The sequence below is a fragment of the Hylobates moloch genome, unplaced genomic scaffold (genome assembly GCF_009828535.3).
Source record: "Hylobates moloch isolate HMO894 unplaced genomic scaffold, HMol_V3 SCAFFOLD_21, whole genome shotgun sequence".
NCBI lineage: Eukaryota > Metazoa > Chordata > Mammalia > Primates > Hylobatidae > Hylobates > Hylobates moloch.
Genome location: NW_026652296.1, coordinates 32,321,611 through 32,340,805, shown reverse-complemented (window position 1 = coordinate 32,340,805; position 19,195 = coordinate 32,321,611). Strand labels below are relative to the sequence as shown.

At 50.1% G+C, this 19,195-nt stretch overlaps 1 protein-coding gene across 6 annotated transcripts in view; it reads right to left on the bottom strand.

The window, feature by feature from the left end:
- Positions 1-2,818: 2,818 nt before the first annotated feature.
- Positions 2,819-19,195, bottom strand: part of VPS16 (VPS16 core subunit of CORVET and HOPS complexes) — a 28,835-nt gene continuing 12,458 nt past the window's right edge. For 2 of the 6 annotated variants that reach the window (XM_032142631.2, XM_058433065.1), the window contains 22 exons: positions 12,264-12,352; positions 11,919-12,016; positions 11,703-11,831; positions 11,477-11,621; positions 11,207-11,322; positions 10,978-11,100; positions 10,789-10,844; positions 10,369-10,458; positions 10,174-10,268; positions 9,943-10,019; positions 9,136-9,491; positions 8,970-9,005; positions 8,675-8,783; positions 8,004-8,138; positions 7,800-7,908; positions 7,625-7,722; positions 7,433-7,540; positions 7,041-7,118; positions 6,779-6,948; positions 6,601-6,697; positions 5,779-5,882; positions 2,819-5,664 (listed from right to left, as the gene is read on the bottom strand). In XM_032142631.2, coding sequence (XP_031998522.1) covers positions 5,520-5,664; positions 5,779-5,882; positions 6,601-6,697; positions 6,779-6,948; positions 7,041-7,118; positions 7,433-7,540; positions 7,625-7,722; positions 7,800-7,908; positions 8,004-8,138; positions 8,675-8,783; positions 8,970-9,005; positions 9,136-9,491; positions 9,943-10,019; positions 10,174-10,268; positions 10,369-10,458; positions 10,789-10,844; positions 10,978-11,100; positions 11,207-11,322; positions 11,477-11,621; positions 11,703-11,831; positions 11,919-12,016; positions 12,264-12,352 — 2,563 coding nt within the window. In that variant the 3' untranslated portion in view covers positions 2,819-5,519. The remainder of the gene's footprint in view (positions 5,665-5,778; positions 5,883-6,600; positions 6,698-6,778; positions 6,949-7,040; positions 7,119-7,432; positions 7,541-7,624; positions 7,723-7,799; positions 7,909-8,003; positions 8,139-8,674; positions 8,784-8,969; positions 9,006-9,135; positions 9,492-9,942; positions 10,020-10,173; positions 10,269-10,368; positions 10,459-10,788; positions 10,845-10,977; positions 11,101-11,206; positions 11,323-11,476; positions 11,622-11,702; positions 11,832-11,918; positions 12,017-12,263; positions 12,353-19,195) is intronic. The other 4 variants (XM_058433066.1, XM_058433067.1, XM_032142632.2 and 1 more) reach the window with 3 other exon arrangements.

Below are 19,195 nucleotides of genomic sequence, written 5' to 3'. Positions count from 1 at the left end.
TGGGGCGCGTACCCCCTTCCCGGCGCTCCCGGCACAGTGTCTGGTGCGTGACACCCGCGAAGCAATCTCTCAGTGCATCCAGTGGCAGCAGGTTCCTACGCGGATCCCCGGGGGCGCTGCAGGACCTGAGCGTCTGCGGCTGAAAGCCGATTACGCAGTCGTGATAGGTGGTGGCAAATGCGACATTTCGCCGGGTTGTGATCCCCAGTAGGGACCCCTGGACATTCCGAGACCCGCGCAGGGCGAGCGGCTGGGCGTCTGCAGGCAAAAGACAGACTGCACAGTAGCGCACAAACCGAGCTTGCGGGTAGAGGACGCTTTATCCTAGACCCAGAGTCTGCGGTTCCCGGGGTAGGTGGCGGCGAGTCTCTCCTCCAGACTGGGCAATCCCTGAGTCCCCCTCACGCACCCCAGGCCGGAAGGAGTCCCACATTCGGGGCGCCCCCGGGGAAGGGTTTGTGACCGGCGGCAACTCTTCATGGCAGGGAACATTTCGGCGCAAAAGGGGCTCACATCAGCAGCCCCTACCATCGCCAGTCCTAAAATCTCCGGTCCCCACCACTGCCTTCTGTTGGGGCGCCAGTTTAGGACTCTGTGCCCCACTCCTCCGTATTGTAGAATAAGTTAGTCCATGCTAACCAGAGTCATGGCCTGGGAATATGGGTGGGGCGGGCCTCAGGCCGTCCCCTCCCCGGCAAGGAAGTCACTCCTTGAGTGGGAGTTGTGACTCTCTCTCCCTCTCAGCAGGGCCAGCTTAGAGGTGTGGGTGAAATGGCCGAACCCGACGCCTCTGACCAATAGACACTCCAGCCCAAAGGCCCAGAGTCCACACGCCTACTGTCCTAACGGTCAGACCCCAGTGAGGGTGGATCCTTCCCCACGCCCAACATTCACATACCCCCTTAAGTCTAAACTCAATCTATCCCACGACACCGAATGGAAAAGTGAAAAGCGGGAAGTCAAAGTGTGAAAACCCCTAACAAGTAATGACTGCAAGCGCAGGAGGTACCTCAGTAGCTAGGATGGCAGCCCTATGCTCTAGAACCAAACCCCACCAGCTTACTTTTGCCTTATATCTAATTTACACTATTATTTCCTAATATGTTTCTTTTAGTTGATTAGTTTTTTTTACTTGTAGTTTATTTGTATTACCCTAGAAGGGGTTGACATGCTACTTATATTTTTAATATAATTGAAATAGTGATTGCAGTAAGTGTTCATCTTTGAGATTATCTGAAGGACCCCTTTTGGATATGACCACACTTGGAAAAACTGTTGTTGGGCGTGGTAGTCAGAGAGCCCGGGGTTTCCAGCCCCACCATGTGCTGGGTGACCTGAGCCTCCCTCTGCAACTCTTCCTGGAACTTCCCAGGGCTGTATTGAGAATTAGGCATGTTCAGCTTGGCAAGTAACCCATTCGCAGGAAATGAAAGTTCTTTCTCTCCCCATGAGACAGCTGCACTACGGTCAAAGCATTTGTGGGGTGTGCACAGGGGTGACAGAACTACAGACCAAGAATTACAGACCCTGGAGACCCTGGGAAGGAGGGTTCAGCTCAGCAACCACACAGATGCTGTTTCCATTGGAAGAAGACAGAGCCCCCTCCTCAGCTGCCTGCCTGTAGAGACCTGCCCAGCCCTCCATCCTACTTGGCTCCCAGAGTGTCCTGAGCTCCCTTGCCCATCATCATCACAGAGTAAAGGGTTATCCTGGGAGAGATGAGAACTGAGGAAGGGAGGGGAGGCAGTCTCCTGTGCCCAAGCCTACCCAAATGGGGGAATGCAGAGCCCTCCTACTCCTAGTCCTGCATTAGTCTCAACCCACAGGAGCACATACCTACAGGCAGGCATTTCTCAGCCACCCCACAGGTGCCCCAACAGTCACAGGGTTTATGAGCAAAGGAGAGGACCAGGAGAGCTGGAGGATGGGGGGAAAGGACTCCTGTTTCTTTAGGCAAGTCATTTCCCCTCTCGGGGCCTCCTTTCCCCTTCTAGTAATGGAAGAATGAGTCATTCTCGCAACAAATACTTATTGAGTGCAGACCATGTGCTGGACACAGCAGGGAATAAGACCGAAGAGGACAGAAGAGGCCTCTGCTCTCAGGAGCTTACATTCTGGATAGGAACACAGAAAATAAACAAAGGAACAAGAAAATTTCCTAAATTCTGAAATGAAAATAAAGCAAGGCAATAAGATAGAAAGGTGAAGTAAATGACAGCCAAGTCCCTTTGCAGGCCACTGTTCAACCCCAAGAGTTGTTTTTTTTTTTTTTTTTTTTTGAGACGGAGTTTTTGCTCTTGTTGCCCAGGCTGGAGTGCAATGGTGCCATCTCAGCTCACTGCAACCTCCACCTCCTGGGTTCAAGCAATCAAGCGATTCTCCTGCCTCAGCCTCCCAAGTAGCTGGGATTACAGGACCCGCCACCATCCCCAGCTAATTTTTTTGTATTTTTACTAGAGACAGGGTTTCACCATGTTGGCCAGGCTGGTCTCAAACTCCTGACCCCAGGTGATCCACCCACCTGAGCCTCCCAAAGTGCTGTAATTACAGGCATGAGCCATTGCGCCCAGCCTTTGCCCTGATTCTCCCTGCACTGGCTACCACTGATACAAGGAGAAGAAATGTTTCCAGATTCTTTGCCTCCAGCTACACAGTCCTAGTCCTAGCCCCAGTCCTAGCCCCATACATTGGACGAAACTTGGCCCTGCCCACCCCTGTAGGCATAGGCCTGCTGTACAAACTGCTCAGGGCAGAAGGCATCTCACACTAATTTCAATTGAGTAAGCAAGGATTTGAAAAAAGAAAATCCCAGTTCTGGTTTTTAAATGTCACAATTTATAGGCTTATACATCTGTCAAAACTCAGAAAATTACATTTAAGATCTGTGGATTGCATTGTATGTAGATTTTACCTGAAAAAAAAAATTGCAAACCAAAAATGAACTCTAGTTATTGAAACGCATTCTGAAGTATTTAGGGGGAGGCGTACTGATGTCTGCAACTTACTTTGAAATATATGAAAAATACGATGGATTGACATAGAGGAATGGATAGATGAACAGATGTGTGATATAGTAAGATGCTAATGGTAGAATCCAGGTGGTAGGTATACAAATGTTCACTGTAAAATTATTTCTACCTGGCTGTATGTTTGAAAGTTTTTAAAATAAAATGTGGAGGTGGGGGGCAAATCAGTGATTAACTTTACAAAAAAGTATACAAAACTGGCTTTTTTAAGCAACTCTCCCCATAGACAATTCCAATGCTTCTCTACATGCACATACCTTTTATAAAGTTGAAATCACTGTTGATGTACATTTGTCATCACTGTTAAAAGTTATTTCTCACATATTTCTAAAACTTCATGTGTACAGTGTTTGTTTACATAGCCTATGAGTAAATATACTGTATGTTACTTCAGAGATGTGGGTTTTGTATTGTGTACATTCTAAAAGCACTGGCCAAGCCTCCCTTTCCAGAGAGGAAAACTGGGTTGTTTGGTAGCAATCCTTTTTCATTGAGAACTCGAAAAGCTGGGAAAATATTTTTTAAAGACATCAAAGGCTACCAGGGCAGTGAGGAATTGTGGGGCCAAGACTGGGGACAAAAAAAAAAAAAAAAAAAAAGCCCAGAATGATGAGCCCAGTATTGGGGATTATTTCCTTTCCTCTTGTCTGCTGATTCCAAAAGGGAAAGCTGATGGGCTGTGCCAGATTGTGATTCCAAAACCTAGCCACAGTATTTCCAGAACCTTGCTACTCCCTATCAGGAGGTGGAGTCCAGGCCAGGTTCAGTGGCTCACGCTGTAACCCTAGCACTTTGAGAGGCTGAGGGAGGACTGCTTGAGCTCAGGAGTTTAAAACCAGCCTGGGCAACATAAGGAGACCCCCGAGACCCCGTCTCTACCATGCAAAAAAAAAAAAGAGGTGGACTCTATTTCCCCTTGAAATTGGTGGGGTGGGCCTGTATTACTGCTGTGACAAACACTCTAGCAGATGTGACACCATGTAACTTCCAAATCTAGGTTAGGAAGGCAGTCCAGATTCTACCTGGCTCCCTCTTGGGATGCTTGCCCTTGGGACCCAGCCACCATGGTGCAGGTGTTCTGGCAGACCATCCCAGCTAAGATCCCAGTTAAGAACCAGCATCACTCACCAAGCATGTGAGTTAGCGAACTTTCACATGATTTCAGCCCCTAGCTGTCAACCTTTCAGTCTTCCAGCTGATGCCTCAGACACTATGAAACAGACACAAACCATCCCTGTTATAACCTGTCCAAATTCTTGACCCACATAATAAATGGTGAACACCATAGTTATTTTACCATTTGACTTATATCTCCTCGAAGGACTTTCACAAACTTTCATTTACAAGTCAGGTAGGAAAAGGAAAAAAAGAAATATCTTCTCAGGCCCTGAGTCTCTCACTCTCTTTCTAAAAGCATGGTTGGCCCTAGGGGTGTTAAATAGGGAGAGGCCTGAAGCTCCAGTGAGGCCTGCGCTCCCTCTGGCTGTGGTTTCCTCCTTGTAGACAAAGTGGGGGCAACAAAGGAAAAGGCAATGCCCTCAGTGTTGGGTGGGGCCCTGGGCATGAAGCCAAGGTGCACTGGAGTGCAAATGGAAGGCTAGATAGGGAAAGCAGAGGGCCCCGTGGGTACACCTACTGATTGTGGGTCTGGTGTTCATAGATCTTTTTTGACAGAATTGAAATCTTCCATCCTCCTTTTCTATTTGGCCCAGAGACAACTTGGAATTGCTCACCACAGTTCAGTGGGCAAGAGTTCCAAAGGCCACCACCCCCTGACCCCTATGGCCTGCAGGCCACACACCTCTCATTAGTCCTCCAATCGCCACTGCAGTGCAAATTGGGGCCTTGCCTCAGGCTCCCTTCTTACAGAGGGCCCAATTCCAGTTCCAGCTTGCACTTGGCCCGGGGTTTCAAATCCCTGTTTTGCCACATATTTGTTATTATCAAACTCCCTGGTCCTCAATCTCCTTTCTATAAAGTGGGGTGATGTTACCTCACAGGGCTGTCATGAATAAATGAAGTACAAGCGGCAGAAGTGTTTAGCATGGTTCTTGCGTGTTTACACGCACACACACAGAATGCTTTACAGTGTGTTCTTGGTGAGCTGGTGCTTAAGTTTTGTGCCATCTCTCCCTATAATCTTCCTAGGAGCTGTGAGCTAGAGAAAGCTTTCCTTGTTAACTGTGGAGAGGACACGTTTCTTGCAAGTATGGCTGGAGAAGCCCCCACCTCCAGTCCCAACACAATGGAACACATGGAGTTTTGCTGTGGTGTCTGGAGGATCCTGTCTTGAGCTTGCCTTTGCTTAGGCTGGACTGTGTAAGACAAGCACTCTAAAGTGTTCCAACTTTATTTAAAACCAGACAGCCCTGCTACCAAGCGCCCCCCTCCTCAGCATTGCTCTAGGGGAGGAGCTGGATGAACTATGACCCTTCTGCCAAGCCCAGGTGCTAGGGGAGGAACCCCTTGCTCGAGATGTACAGGATGGACTCCTCACTTCTTCTGGGCTTGTGCCCTGGCCCGTTGAATCTTGTCAGCTGTGGCCCCATCTGTGGCTCCCGTGCAGTGGGACAATACAAGGCTCAGCTCAGCCTCATTCCGGTGTTCGATGGCCACATCTGCAGCCTGAGCCACATCGCTGTGGTTTGAGCAAGAGAGGAGGTGGTGTTGGGGCTGCTCAAGGCCACAAACCCTGCCTCTCACCAGCCCACAGCTCAGCCACTCAGCACCCACAGGCCCTCAGTTGACGCACCCAACAAGAAGCAAAGCCTTGACCTTCTGCTCGGGACCCACGCGGGAAGCATACTTCTTGGCTTCGTATTTGTTGTGTTGTTTCATGCAGATCTCCACAAAAGGCTTGGAGGAGAGGAAGCGGATGGAGGGAGAAGGTAACGCACAGCCCTCCTGTCCTCTCTCTTATGAGCAGAGGTGCAATGGATACATCGTCCATATATATTCTATATGTATACGCCCGTCAGTACATATAAACTCCCAGGCCCCATGCACAGACAGTTGTGATCTCAACATTCTTAGGGCAGAAACCACCTAAACCAAAGCTCTGTCAGAGCCTTGAGACCAAGTATTTCCACGCTTCTGCTCTACCACCCACCGTTACCCCTTGCAACAGGCGTTCCTGCCACCAGCCCTCACATTTCTTGTGTTCTCTTGTAACTGACATTCTCAAACCTGCTCTATACACCTCTGAACTACCCACCACAGAAAACAGCCCTCAGTATCTCCACTGCCTCCCATATATGCACCCTCCCTGTCCCCCCTCCACCCTCCTCAAACAAGACTTTCCCTCCAGCACATGGTACTCCCTGTAGCCCTCCCTGGGGAAAGCAGCTCATTCTCCCTCCCCGTAATATCTGCCGGCAAACTTGGACCCATCCTCCAGTGCACCCAACACAGGGGATGGTGCCTGCCCACAAATGTGAATACAGGAAGCACTCGCTAACTATGCGGGCAGCTGAACAGGAGCATGAATGGGCCATCCTATCTGTCTCCATGCCTAGCCCTCTCTCCCGAAGACTACCCTCACTGGAAGTGGGCTGGAGGGAGGACCCTGCCTCACCAGGTAGCCAATGGGTGATTTCTTGCTCTTGGAAAACTTCTCTAGCTCTTCCCAGTCTTCCAAATCTGCCAGGGCAGTCAGCTTCAGCCACCAGAGCCTGCAGGAAAGCTGGGCTTGGAGGTGTTGCAGGAGAGGCAGGTGGTCTTGGGACGCACATGCAGCCTGGGCCCTCACCTACCTCTTGTCAGGGATGCGGAAGTCACGTGCCAGCTGCTCTGCACGCTTGTTGTGACCACCAAGAATGAGGGTGGTAACTGTGTCATGTAGAGACAGGTCTAGGAACTGGCCCCCCAGCTCATCTTCTAGGCGCCGCTGCAGCCGTAGGAGCCGCATTTGATCCTCTGTAGCCTGGGGACCCAGATAATGAGGCATGATGGGGATGAGGGACTAGGAGGGAAGACCAGGAGAGGAGGAAGCTCTTAGAAAAAGGTGGGCCAAACCTTGGCTGCAAATTCATTCTTGGCCTTGTAGAAGGCATCGGCGGCTGTCTGCAGAGCTGCTACTCGCCCCTCAATACGCTACAAAGACAAGAACAAAGGCCTGAACTCACAGCATGCAGGACCCTGGCCCTCCTCACCCAGGCTACAGTCTTCTCCCCCATCCCTGTGCCCAGGGTCACCAGGGTCAGCCTTGCCTGCTAGGTGCACTACTCTGATGTCCTAGAGGGATGGCTAGCTCCTCTGACACTAACCCCCATCCTGGCCTCACGTCAGAGTCTCCCTCACAGTGAGGACCAGATGGAGTGTGCACCCAACATGAAGGCCTAGATTCCTGAAGGAACTGGACCAACAGCCCTAGCCCACATGCCCCACACGCCCCATGGATCTCAGACCTCTTCTGCAGCATAGCTGGCTCGGATGTGGAAGCTGCCCAATTCCTGGTGATTGTCATCCTGATTGTAAAGGTCCTTCAGCGTCTCTAGCTCCTGATGCTTACAGAACTGGGGCCACAGGCAGGCAATCAGTCAGCAAGACCAACTCAAGTGCTCAGAAGGCTCCACCACAACCCTGCCCACTACACACACCTGTCGGTACAAACTCAGGGCCGTGGGCTGATTCCGAAGGGTCATGAAAAAATCTCCTCGGTTCAGCTCGTTCTTCAGGTGCAGCAACACCGTGAACACTGCAGGAGAATAAGGTGGAGTGGGAACTCCAGCCAGGCTCCCATTTAGCCCAGGGGCCCCCCAGCCTTGCCCTCACCCAGGTCAGTGTCCCCGCTCTCAATGGCCTTGCTTAGTGCCAGCTTGCTCCTCTTCATCTTTAGGAGAAGGGGTACCTGCTCCCCTGAGCGTGGCTCATACTCCAGCAGCTGTGAGGTGAGAAGGAAGGCACAGAGAGAAGGAGCTAGCATGGGGGCCCTGAACAACCACATCAGAGTGTCTGTGGAGGGCTGGGCACCCACACCTTGATGGCCAGCTCCGTGCGGCCACAACCATAGGCTCGTGCAGCAATGTCGGAATAAGAGACACCAGGTGTGTCCCCCAGCTTCTGGTTAATGGCTCGAGCCACATCCTCATCTGAGACATCCTTCTGTTGCACCTGCAAGGGATGCAGGGTGTCACAAACATCTGAATGCCACTCCTCACTCTCCACTCCTGCAAGCCCTTAGGACCCACCCCTTCAGTTCCCTTCCTCCCTCCCTTCCTTCCTTCCTTCTTTCTTTCTCTCTCTCTTTCCCTTCTCTTCCCCCACCCCCTTTCTTTCTTTCTTTTTTTGAGACAGAGTCTTGCTCTGTCACCCAGGCTGGAGTGCAGCAGTGCAATCTCAGCTCACTGCAACCTCTGCCTCCCAGGTGAAGGCGATTCTCCTGCCTCAGCCTCCCAGGTAGCTGAGATTACAGGCATGCGCCACCATGCCCGGCTAATTTTGTATTTTTAGTAGAGACGGGGTTTCACCATGTTAACCAGGCTTGTCTCGAACACCTGACCTCAGGTGATTCGCCCGCCTCTGCCTCCCAGTGTTGGGATTACAGGCATGAGCCACCGTGCCCAGCCCAGTTCTACACTTTCTATTTCCTCCACCTCACCACGGCCTGGAATCCCCTAAATGCCCTTGTACCCCATCCACATCCTTGCCTTGTAGCAGGCCCAGTGGGCCAGGATCCTGCTGACGCCCTGTACTTCAGGAAGGCGCAGGTACTCGCATATCTGGATGGCCAGGGGGTAAAGTCTCCGCAACACAAGCCTAGTAGACCCGGTGGATAAAGGATACAAGAAGTGAGGTGGAGGAGAAAGGGAGCAGAGTGGCCTCAGCCTGCACATCAGGCCTCCCACATCCTAGATAGGTCAGGAGCAATGACCGTAAGACCCCACCCAAGGCTGTAATGCCCACCCCGACAACCCCCTCACTGCACCCTTGGGCTTATCCTACCTGTCCAGCAGCACCTGGATGGTGAGTTGCTTGTATCTTTATTTTCCTCGGTTAAGGATCCAGTTGGAGAATAAGCCCTGCTTGCCAAGTACCTGCAGACTGCATCTCTAGCCCCTTCCCCTGCCACCCCTGGCTGTAAGTACCCTTCTGGCGTGCACAGGGATACTGGCTATAGGTGAGCGGGATCCCGATGTGATAGTCCCGAACAGCATTGAGCACACGCAGGTCCTGACACATGTGCACAAAGCTGTCGGGTGGAAATCTGTCCAGGAAACACTTACCGAAGGAGGCGGCCTGAGAAGAGCCAGAGGGCGATAGGAGAGAGCTTCCCTGCTGTCCATCCCACCCCCTCCCAGCCCCGCCCTCCCCAGCCCGGCCATCCAGGCCAACCCTGAGCAGACTCTTCTGCATGTCTGGCTGATGCTCATGTCCTGCAGCCTCAATGCACTGCTGCACGGCCTGGGTCAGCTGGCCCAGCTCCTGGATCTCCCGCAGGTACTCATCCGCCTTCTGGCTCTCTTTCTGGTGGGGAGCAGTCCAGAGCCAGGGCATCATGACAGAGAACACTCCCACATCTGGCCCCTAACCATTCTGGGTTGTGGTTCAAATAAGCTGGGTTCGAGGAGCTGCACAGGCTGGAGCCCCAACTCCCTCAGCCCACTCAATCCACCTGAGGTGCCCACAGACATCATCCCGTATCAGCCCACAGCTGCCACTGGAGGGCCTTGAGAACTCCTCCCAATAGTAACCCAGACTGGGTGGGGATAGTGGGGATGTCCTGCCCGTCCCTATCACACCACATGGAGGACATAGTATCTCTTCAGTCTACCTGAGCCAGCCCTCCCAGCCCAGACCAGTGTCCTGCCTGAACCCTTCTCTTGACAGGTGGCACCTGGCTATGCTCACACATGCCCACGCAAAGCAGGGGCAGGAGGAACCATCCTGGGACTGGGAGAGAAGCCCAGGGCTTTACCTCATACTCCTTCTGAGCCTCCAGGAGCAGCGCCCCGGGGGCCATTGAGGCAATTTTGAAGATCTCCTCGCTGGCCGCTGGGGAAGGGAGTTGGTGAGTGAGGGAGAAAGGCAGGGAAACCCTCAGCCCTGCCTCAACACCCTATTCCTGCTCTGTGGCACTGGCCCAGGGCAGCTGGGGTGCCGAGGAGTCCCCGCCTTGGGTTACATGGTGCCCTTGCGAAGGCCTCACCTGGAACCTCATGCAGGAACTCGTGGGTGCTGCGGGAGAAGATGCGGACCCCATCGAGCTCAGGCACCAGGTAGGAGTCCTCATCCAGCACAAACCTGAGCTTGGTTAAGGCTCCTAAGAGCACCTACAGATGGGACGGGGCAGGTGAACCCTCCCCTCCCCTCCCTCCACACACAGGCAGCCCTCCAAGGATATTGGATGCTCTCAGGTGCATCGCCCACCACCATCAGCCGCCTTTCCCAGGCCACCACCACGGCCCTCTCCTTGCTACGAGGACGGCTGCACCTGTGAGCAGCATATACACACCGGCTAGACACTGTCTGATGGCCATGTCTCCCACATGGCTGCTCACAACCCTTTGTCTCGGGACAGCCTGTATACACTTGCATCACTGACTGTACACCGACCTCTCCACTTCCCTCGTATCCTTGAGCCCTCAGCTCGAGGCAGCTGTGGCCCACAGAGGACAATGTTTTCCTTCAAGCTGTGGCAGAGAAGGTAAGATCCAAACTCCACTAGGCTTGGCCAGCAGACATGACGAATCAAGGAACCGATTGTCCCAGGAAGCAAGCTATGTCTCACCCACACCCCCAGCAATAACACCCCCATCCTCACCAGACCATCTGCTTTGGAGGTGCCCGGATGTTGCAGTTGAACTCACATAGCTTCTCCTGAAATGGTGTGCGCAATGTCATGGCCCTGTCCCAGCAGTCACCATTCTAGTCGAAAAGCCCCCCCTACATCTCCAAAAGATCTTGTACCCTGGCCAAGGCACAGTACCCCTGTGTTGCCCCAGGATCACACCTTGAGTGATGCTGTCCCCATCCAGATGTAGCCTGTGTCTGTGAAGAGTGCCAGGTGGCGGTAGGTGAAGGAGACAGCCATCTGTAGGAAGCTGCTTACTCCTGGGGCCAGGCCAGGGGGCGTCTGAGGCAGAGGCAGGGTAGGGGTGGGACAGATACATATTGACTTTTCAGAGCCTTCCTATTGCCTAACCCAGCCCCTCCACTTCATTCCCACTCAGGGCCCTTACCACTGCAGAGCAGGCTGCATGGTCCAAGAGGTAAAGGTCGGGCCCCACAGCCAGAAGAATGTGTGCCACTCGGTCCTGGCACAGCGCAGTCCAGCAGGAGGGTGCACTTTGCAGAACTATGGCCAGGGAAAAGGACAGTGTTAGGATGACCAAGGCTCACAGTTTCTGCTTCTATGGGTCTCTAGCCACAGCTTCTGTTTTTATGGGTCTCACAGGCTAGAGGCACATCTGTGGGTACTGCTTGGCTATCTCAGCAGTGTCAGGGCTTACCTGGCACCTCTGGCATCCGGCGGAGTTTGAGGTCACCCACATTGGCACTGAGGGTGAAGCGGTGGGCCCCTGTGAGGATGGCCACTCCAGAACCAAACTCAGTGTGAAAGATCCGGGCATCCAGAACCCGGTTCTGGAGCACTTCCTGAGGAAACGGGGCCATGGGTTAAGGGAGCCACAGGGTCATAAACTCTACCCCGCTTCCCTAGCCCTCTGTGACCCCTACATTGCCCATGCTGAAGTGTCTCCGGAAGTCACCATGAAGCCCATAAACCAGTACAGCACCATCTTCCTGCACACAGAGCAGCTCCTCCTCAGCTGACCAGCCCAGGGACACCACGGGTCCACTCTTCCACTGCAGGGGAGAGAGGTTCCTGAGGCTGTCCTCAGGTGAGGAAACCCTGTCCAGCCCTGAGCCCCAGGGACCGACAGAAGTGCTCACCAGCAGGCTGGCCAGAGGCATGCCGGAAGCAGAGTATATATCGAGCACTGGCCTCACACTGGCAGCTTTCTCCTTCCGCCAGGGGTTCCTCAGCAGTGCTGCAGTTTGAGAATAGACCTTCTGTCCTAGCTCCCTAGGCCCACCCCATGTGAAGCTGGCCTCATATCCTGGCTCCCCAGGCCCCACCCCATGTGAAGCAGGCCTATAAAAACCAGAAGTAAAAGCATCTCAGCAGGGTGAGTAGGGGGTGGCAACAAGAACAACCTGACAGCAAGGCCCCAGCAGTCAAGGACCTTGAGTTCATCCCAGGGTCCCAGAGCAGGTGGTGGTGGAGGGGCAACATACCAATGGGGCCCCCATAGGGTGCAGCAGCCACCAGGCAATCCCTGAGTTCCTCCTTCAGGTCCCAGTCCATGCTGTACAGCTCATATTTCCTGCCCACACAGAGATGAGCAGAAATTAGCCTCATTACCCTGCATCCGGATGGAGTGAACCCCAGAGGAATTCCTAAAGCCTCCATTTGTCTTCCACAAGGCCGTAGAGGAGGCCTCCACCCCCTACCCCCAGAGGCAGGGAGGAGGGTGATGACCAGAAAGTTGGGTGAACTGACCACATGCATGCCTAGGGACAGCAGGCGAGGGAGCAGAGGGTGTTGGCAGGGAAGGATGTGGTTCTTGGGGCAAGTGTCCAAGGATGGCAGGAGCTCTTGAGCCAGGCAGGCTGTGTGGCCAACATCCAAGGAACAAACTGAGATGAACTAAAGTGAAGTGGCTGGCTCAGGCCAGCTTTAGCAGGAAATGAGACTCTCAGAAAAGGTCTCTCAGAGAAGAAAGCCTTTCTTCTATTTCTAGTTCTTTTTTGAGAGAGGGTCTCACTGTGTTGCCCAGGCTGAGGTGCAGTGTCACAATCACGGCTCTTTGCAGCTTCAACCTCCCAAGCTCAAGTGATCTTCCCATTTCAGCCTCTTGGGTAGTTGGAACTCCAGGGTGCACTACCACACCTGGCTAATTTTTGTATTTTTTGTAGAGATGGAGTCTCCCCATGTTGCCCAGGCTGGTCTCAAACTCCTGGGCTCAAGCAATCCTCCTACCCTGGCCTCCAAAGTGCTGGTATTACAGATGTGAGCTGCAGTGCCTGGCCTATTTCTGGTTCTTAATGAATCAGGGTGTGGGCTTTATACCCAGGGGTTCAGCTCTATGCTTTTTGATGATGAACTTAGTTTTAGAGGTACTGAGTTAGCAGTGCCTGAAAGAAATCCAAGAGGAGCTTTTCAGTGAGATGGTGCTGGGAGGAGTCCTGGATTGGGGATGTTAATCTGCCAATGCTTGGCTTATGGCAGGCAACCAAATCACAAATCACAACCAGGCATGAGACAATTGCAATATGAAATGCTCATGGATCACCGAGTGTGTGCTGCATGGGAAGTCAGAGTAGGGAACTTGAGGTATGTCATCATACCTCAAGAGCGGGGGGAAAGGGGTAGCAAAAGGGACTAAGGAGTGGGTACTATTCCAGGACGCCAAGAGAAGACAGTGTTTAAGAAGGGCATTTCAGCCAGTATCATTTCAGGGACCTTCTCATTAATGATCAGGCATATGCCCATCATTACCTACTATTTGACATCTTTGTTGTGGTTCTAGCCAACATAATTTAAGAAAAAAAAATAAAGAGATGTTTATATTTTGATGAAGGAGCAGAGTTGTTTCTATTTGCAAATAATGTGATTGTCTACTTAGAAAATCCAAAGTAAGGGGTGAGGTGGCTCATGCCTGTAATCCGAGCACTTTAGGGGACCGAAGAGGGCAGACTGCTTGAGCTCAGTGGACCGAGACCGGCCTGGGCAACATGGAGAAACCCTGTCTTTACAAAAAATACAAAAATTAGCTGCATGCGATGGCACATGCCTGTAGTTACAAGTAGCACGCCAGCTACTTGGGGGGCTGAGGCAGGAGGATCACTTGAACCTGGGAGGTTGAGGCTGCAGTGAGCCAAGACAGCATCACTGCACTCCAGTCTGGGTGACAAAGTGAGACCCTGTCTCAAAAAAAAACCAAAAAAAACAAAAAAACAAACAAAAAAAACCCAAAAAAACCCCAAAGTAGTCTAGGGAACAATGAATATGAGACTCTCACAAAGGGCATAGGGTGATCAACAAAAATCAATCTATTTTCTATATCAAGAAATTTTCATACCATAGCAAGAATCGATTGGAAATACAATCTTTTTTCCAAGGTGAGGTGGACAGATCTTTTTCCTTTCAAGGTGAGGTGGGCAGATCACTTGAGGTCAGGAGTATGAGACCAGCCTAGCCAACACGGTGAAACCCTGTCTCTACTAAAAATACAAAAATTAGCCAGGCGTGGTGGCGGGCACCTGTAATCCCAGCTACTCAGGAGGCTGAGGCAGGAGAATTGCTTGAGCCCAGGAGGCAGAAGTTGCAGTGAGCCAGGATCATGCCACTGCACTCCAGCCTGGGGAGCAAGAGCAAAACTCTATCTCAACAAATAAATAAATAAACAAATAAATAAAATAAAAATAAAAATGCAAAAATTAGCCAGGCATGGTTGTGGGTGCCTGTAATCCTAGCTACTCAGAAGGCTAAGGCAGGAGAATCACTTGAACCCAGGAGGCAGAGGTTGCAGTGAGCCGAGATTGTGCCACTGCACTCCAGCTGCCTGGGCGACAGAGTGAGACTCCATCTCAAAAAAAAAAAAAAAAAAAGAAAAGAAATACAACTTTTAAGAGATCCTAATAATATGGTGGCGATAAAACTATAAGATATCAAATAATACATCTAATGAAAATTTTACAAAATCAAATATTTTCCAAGGATATAGAAAACATGGAGCAATATCCAAAATGATCTATAAATATACAGGAATTCCAATAAACACCTTCTGCCAATTATCTGGCCCGTGGAGGGGTAATGCACAAACTGATTCTGAAGTTCAAATGGGGGGCTGGGCGCAGTGGCTCACGCCTATAATCCCAGCACTTTCGGAGGCCGAGGTGGGAAGATTACCTGAGGTCAGGAGTTTGAGACCAGTATGGCCAACATGGTGAAACCCCATCTCTACTAAAAATACAGAATTAGCTGGGCATGGTGGCACATGCCTGTAATCCCAGCTAGTCATGAGGCTGAGGCATGAGAATCGCTTGAACCTGGGAGGCAGGGGTTGCAGTGAGCCAAAATTGTGCCACTGCACTCCAGCTTGGGCGACTGAGGGAGACTCTGTCTCAAAAAAAAAAAAAGAAAAAGAAAAAAAAAGTTCATATGGGGGAAAAGATCATCTGAAAGAGGAAATACTACAAAATATTTAAGAACATTTTGAAAATATGAGAACAGATGTATACCAGATATCACACACTATATAAAATTAATTAAAACTATTATTTTGGCACAGGAATGTGCAAATAGATCAATGGAAGAGGATGGAATCTAGGAAAAGATCTCAGAATTGAGCAAATAATAAAGATAGCATTTCAAATTGGTGCAGATTGATACTTGAAACGAGACCATGGGCCATATAGGAAGAACCACAATAAATGCTATTTCATTATTTTACTTCAGTGTTAATATACAGAAAAACACTCAAGAGACTTCCATACTAAACCAGACACAGTGATTACCTTTGGGGAGGGTGGTAGATGGGGTAGACACCTGCTGAGCTGTCCATTTTTATAATACAAGCATACATTATTTTGTTGCACTTTGCTCTATTGCATTTTGCAGTTACTGCATTTTTACAAATTGAAGGCTTTTTTTTTTGAGACGGAGTCTTGCTCTGTCCCCCAGGCTGGAGTGCAGTGGTGCGATCTCGGCTCACTGCAAGCTCCGCCTCTTGGGTTCACGCCATTCTCCTGCTTCAGCCTCACGAGTAGCTGGGACTACAGGCGCCCGCCACCATGCCCGGCTAATTTTTTTTTTTTGTATTTTTAGTAGAAACGGGGTTTCACCATGGTCTCGATCTCCTGACCTAGTGATGCGCCCACCTTGGCCTCCCAAAGTGCTGGGATTACAGGCGTGAGCCACCGCGCCCGGCCACAAGGTTTGTGGCAACACTGAGTCAAGCAAATCTATCAGCATCATTTTTCCAACTGCATGTGCTCACTTCATGTCTCTGTGTCACAATTTGGTAATTCTTGTAATATTCCAAACTTTTTCATTATTATTATATCTGATATGGTGATCTGTGATCAGTGATGTTACTACTATAATCGTTTTGGGGTGCCACAAACTGCACCCATACGTGATGGTGAGCTTAACGGATAAATGTTGTATGTATTCTGACTGCTCCACCAATGAGCCATTCCCCAATCGTTTCTCTCTCTCTCTTCAGGCCTTCCTATTCCCTGAGACACACAGTGTGGAAATTAGGCTAATTAAAAACCCTCTAACTGTTCAAGTGAAAGAAGAGTGGCAAATCTCTTACTTTAAATCAAAAGCTAGAAACGAATAACCTTAGTGAGGAAGGCACGTTGAAAGCCAAGACAGGCCAAAAGCTAGGCCTCGTGTGCCAGTTAGCCAAGTTGTGAATGCAAAGGAAAAGTTCTTGAAGGAAATTAAAAGTGCTACTCCAGTGAACACAGGAATGATAAGAAAGCAAAGTAGCCTTATTGCTGGTAAGGAGAAAGTTTTAGTGAACTATGTATAAGAGCACAACATTCCCTTAAGCCAAAGCCTAATCCAGAGCAAGGCCCTAACTCTCAAATTCTATAAAGGCTGAGACAGGTGAGGAAGCTGCAGAAGTTTGAAATTAGCAGAGGTTTGTTCATGAGGTTTAAGGGAAGAAACCATCTCTGTAATATAAAAGCACAAGGTAAAGCAGCAAGTGCTAACAAAGAAGCTGCAGCAAGTTATCCAGAAGATCTAGCGAAGATCATTGACAAAGGTGGCTGGCTAAACAACAGATTTTCAATGTAGATAAAACAGTCTTATATTGGAAGAAGATGCCATCTAGACCTTTCATAGCTAGAAAGAAGTCAACACCTGGCTTCAAAGTGTGTAAGGACAGGGCTGACACTCTTGTTGGGGCCTAATGCAGCTAGTGACTTTAAGTTGAGACCAATGCTCATTTACCATTCTGAAAAGCCTAGGACCCTTAAGAATTATGCTAAATCTACTAGATCTGTGCTCTAGAAATGGGATAACAAAGACTAGATGACAGCACATTGTTCACAGCATGGTTTACTAAATGTTTTAAGCCCACTGTTGAGACCCACTGCTCAAAAAAAAAAAAAAAAAAACAAAAAAAAAACATTACTGCTCATTGGCCAGGCTCAGTGGCTCATGCCTGTAATCCCAGCACTTTGGAAGGCCGAGGCAGGCAGTTCACAAGGTCAGGAGTTGAGACCAGCCTGGCCAATATGATGAAACCCCATCTCTACTAAAAATACAAAAATCAGCTGGGCATGGTGGCGTGCGCCTGTGGTCCCAGCTACTCGGGAGGCTGAGGCAGAGGAGTCACTTGAACCCGGGAGGCGGAGGTTGTGGTGAGCTGAGATTGCGCCACTGCACTCCAGCCTGTGTGACAGAGCGAGATTCCATCTCAAAAAAAAAAAAAAAAAAAATTACTGCTCATTGACAACGTATCTGGTCCCCCAAAAACTCTGATGGAGATGTACAAGGAGATTAATGTCGTCTTTATGCCTTCTAACACAACATCCATTGTGCAGCTCATGGATCAAGGAAAGAGTGATTTCAATTTTCCTTTTCTTTCTTTTTTTGTTTTTTGAGATGGAATCTCACTCTGTTGCCCAGGCTGGAGTGCAATGGTGCGATCTCTGCTCAACGCAACCTCCACCTCCCGCGTTCAAGCAATTATCCTGCCTCGGCCTCCTGAGTAGCTGGTACTACAGGCATGCACCACCATGCCCAGCTAATTTTTCTATTTCTTTAGTAGAGACAGGGTTTCACCGTGTTGACCAGGCTGGTCTCGAACTCCTGACCTCAAGTGATTCGCCTGCCTCGGCCTCCCAAAGTGTTGGGATTACAGATGTGAGCCACCACGCCTGGCCTCAATTTTCAAGTCTTATATAAGAAATACATTTTTTTCTTTCTCTCTCTCATTTTTTTTGTTTTCTTTTGTTTTGTTTTTAGAAAGACATTGTCTTGCTCTGTTGCCCAGGATGGAGTGCAGTGATGTGATCATGGCTCACTGTAGCCTTGAAGCCTCAAACTCCTGGACTCAAGTGATCCTCCAGCCTCAGCCTCCTGAGTAGCTAGGACTACTGGCGCATGCTAGTGCATCTCGCTAAAAGATTGTGTGTGTGTGTGTGTGTGTGTGTGTGTGTGTGTGTGTGTGTGTGTGTGTTGTGTGTGTGTGTGTGTGTGTGTGTGTGTGTGTGTGTGTGTGTGTGTAGAGACGGGGACTCACTCTGTTGCCAGGCTGGTCTTGAAATCCTGGCCTCAAGTGATTCTTATACCTTGGCCTCCCAAAGTGCTGGGATTACAGGTGTGCACGACCGTGCTCGGCCTAGAAATACATTTTATAAGGCTACGGCTGCCATAGCTAGTAATTCCTCTGATGGATCTGGACAAAGTAAATTGAAAGCCTGGAAAGATTTTCAGTGGTGCAATCTCAGCTGGAAAGGAGTCACCATTCTAGATGCCATTAAGAACACTTATGATTCATGGCTGGGCACGGTGGCTCACACCTGTAATCCCAGCATTTTGGGAGGGTGAGGCAGGCAGATCGCTTGAGGTCAGGAGTTCAAGACCAGCCTGGCCAATATGGTGAAACCCTATCTACTAAAAATATAAAACTTAGCCAGGTGTGGTGGCGGGTGCCTGTAATCCCAGCTAATCGGGAAGCTGAGGCAGGAGAATCACTTGAACCTGGGAGACGGAGGTTGCAGTGAACCGAGATCATGCCACTGCACTCCAGCCTGGGCAAAAGAATGAGACTTCGTCCCAAAAAATAAAAAAATAAAAATAAAATACACTTATGACTCATGAGAGGAGGTCAAAATATCAACATTAACAGGAGTTTGGAAGAAGTTGATTCCAATCCTCGTGGATAACTTTGAGGGGTTCAAGACTTCAGTAGAAGAAGTCTCTGCAGATGTAGTGGAAATAGCAAGAGAATCAAAATTAGAAGTGGAGCCTGAAGATGTGACTGAATTGCTTCAATCTCAGTACTTGAACAAATAAGGATTTGCTTCTTATGGATGAGCAAAGAAAGTGGGTTTTTTGTTGTTGTTGTTGTTTGTTTGTTTTGAGACAGAGTCTTGCTCTGTCACCCAGGCTGGAGTGCAGTGGCATGATCTGGGTTCAC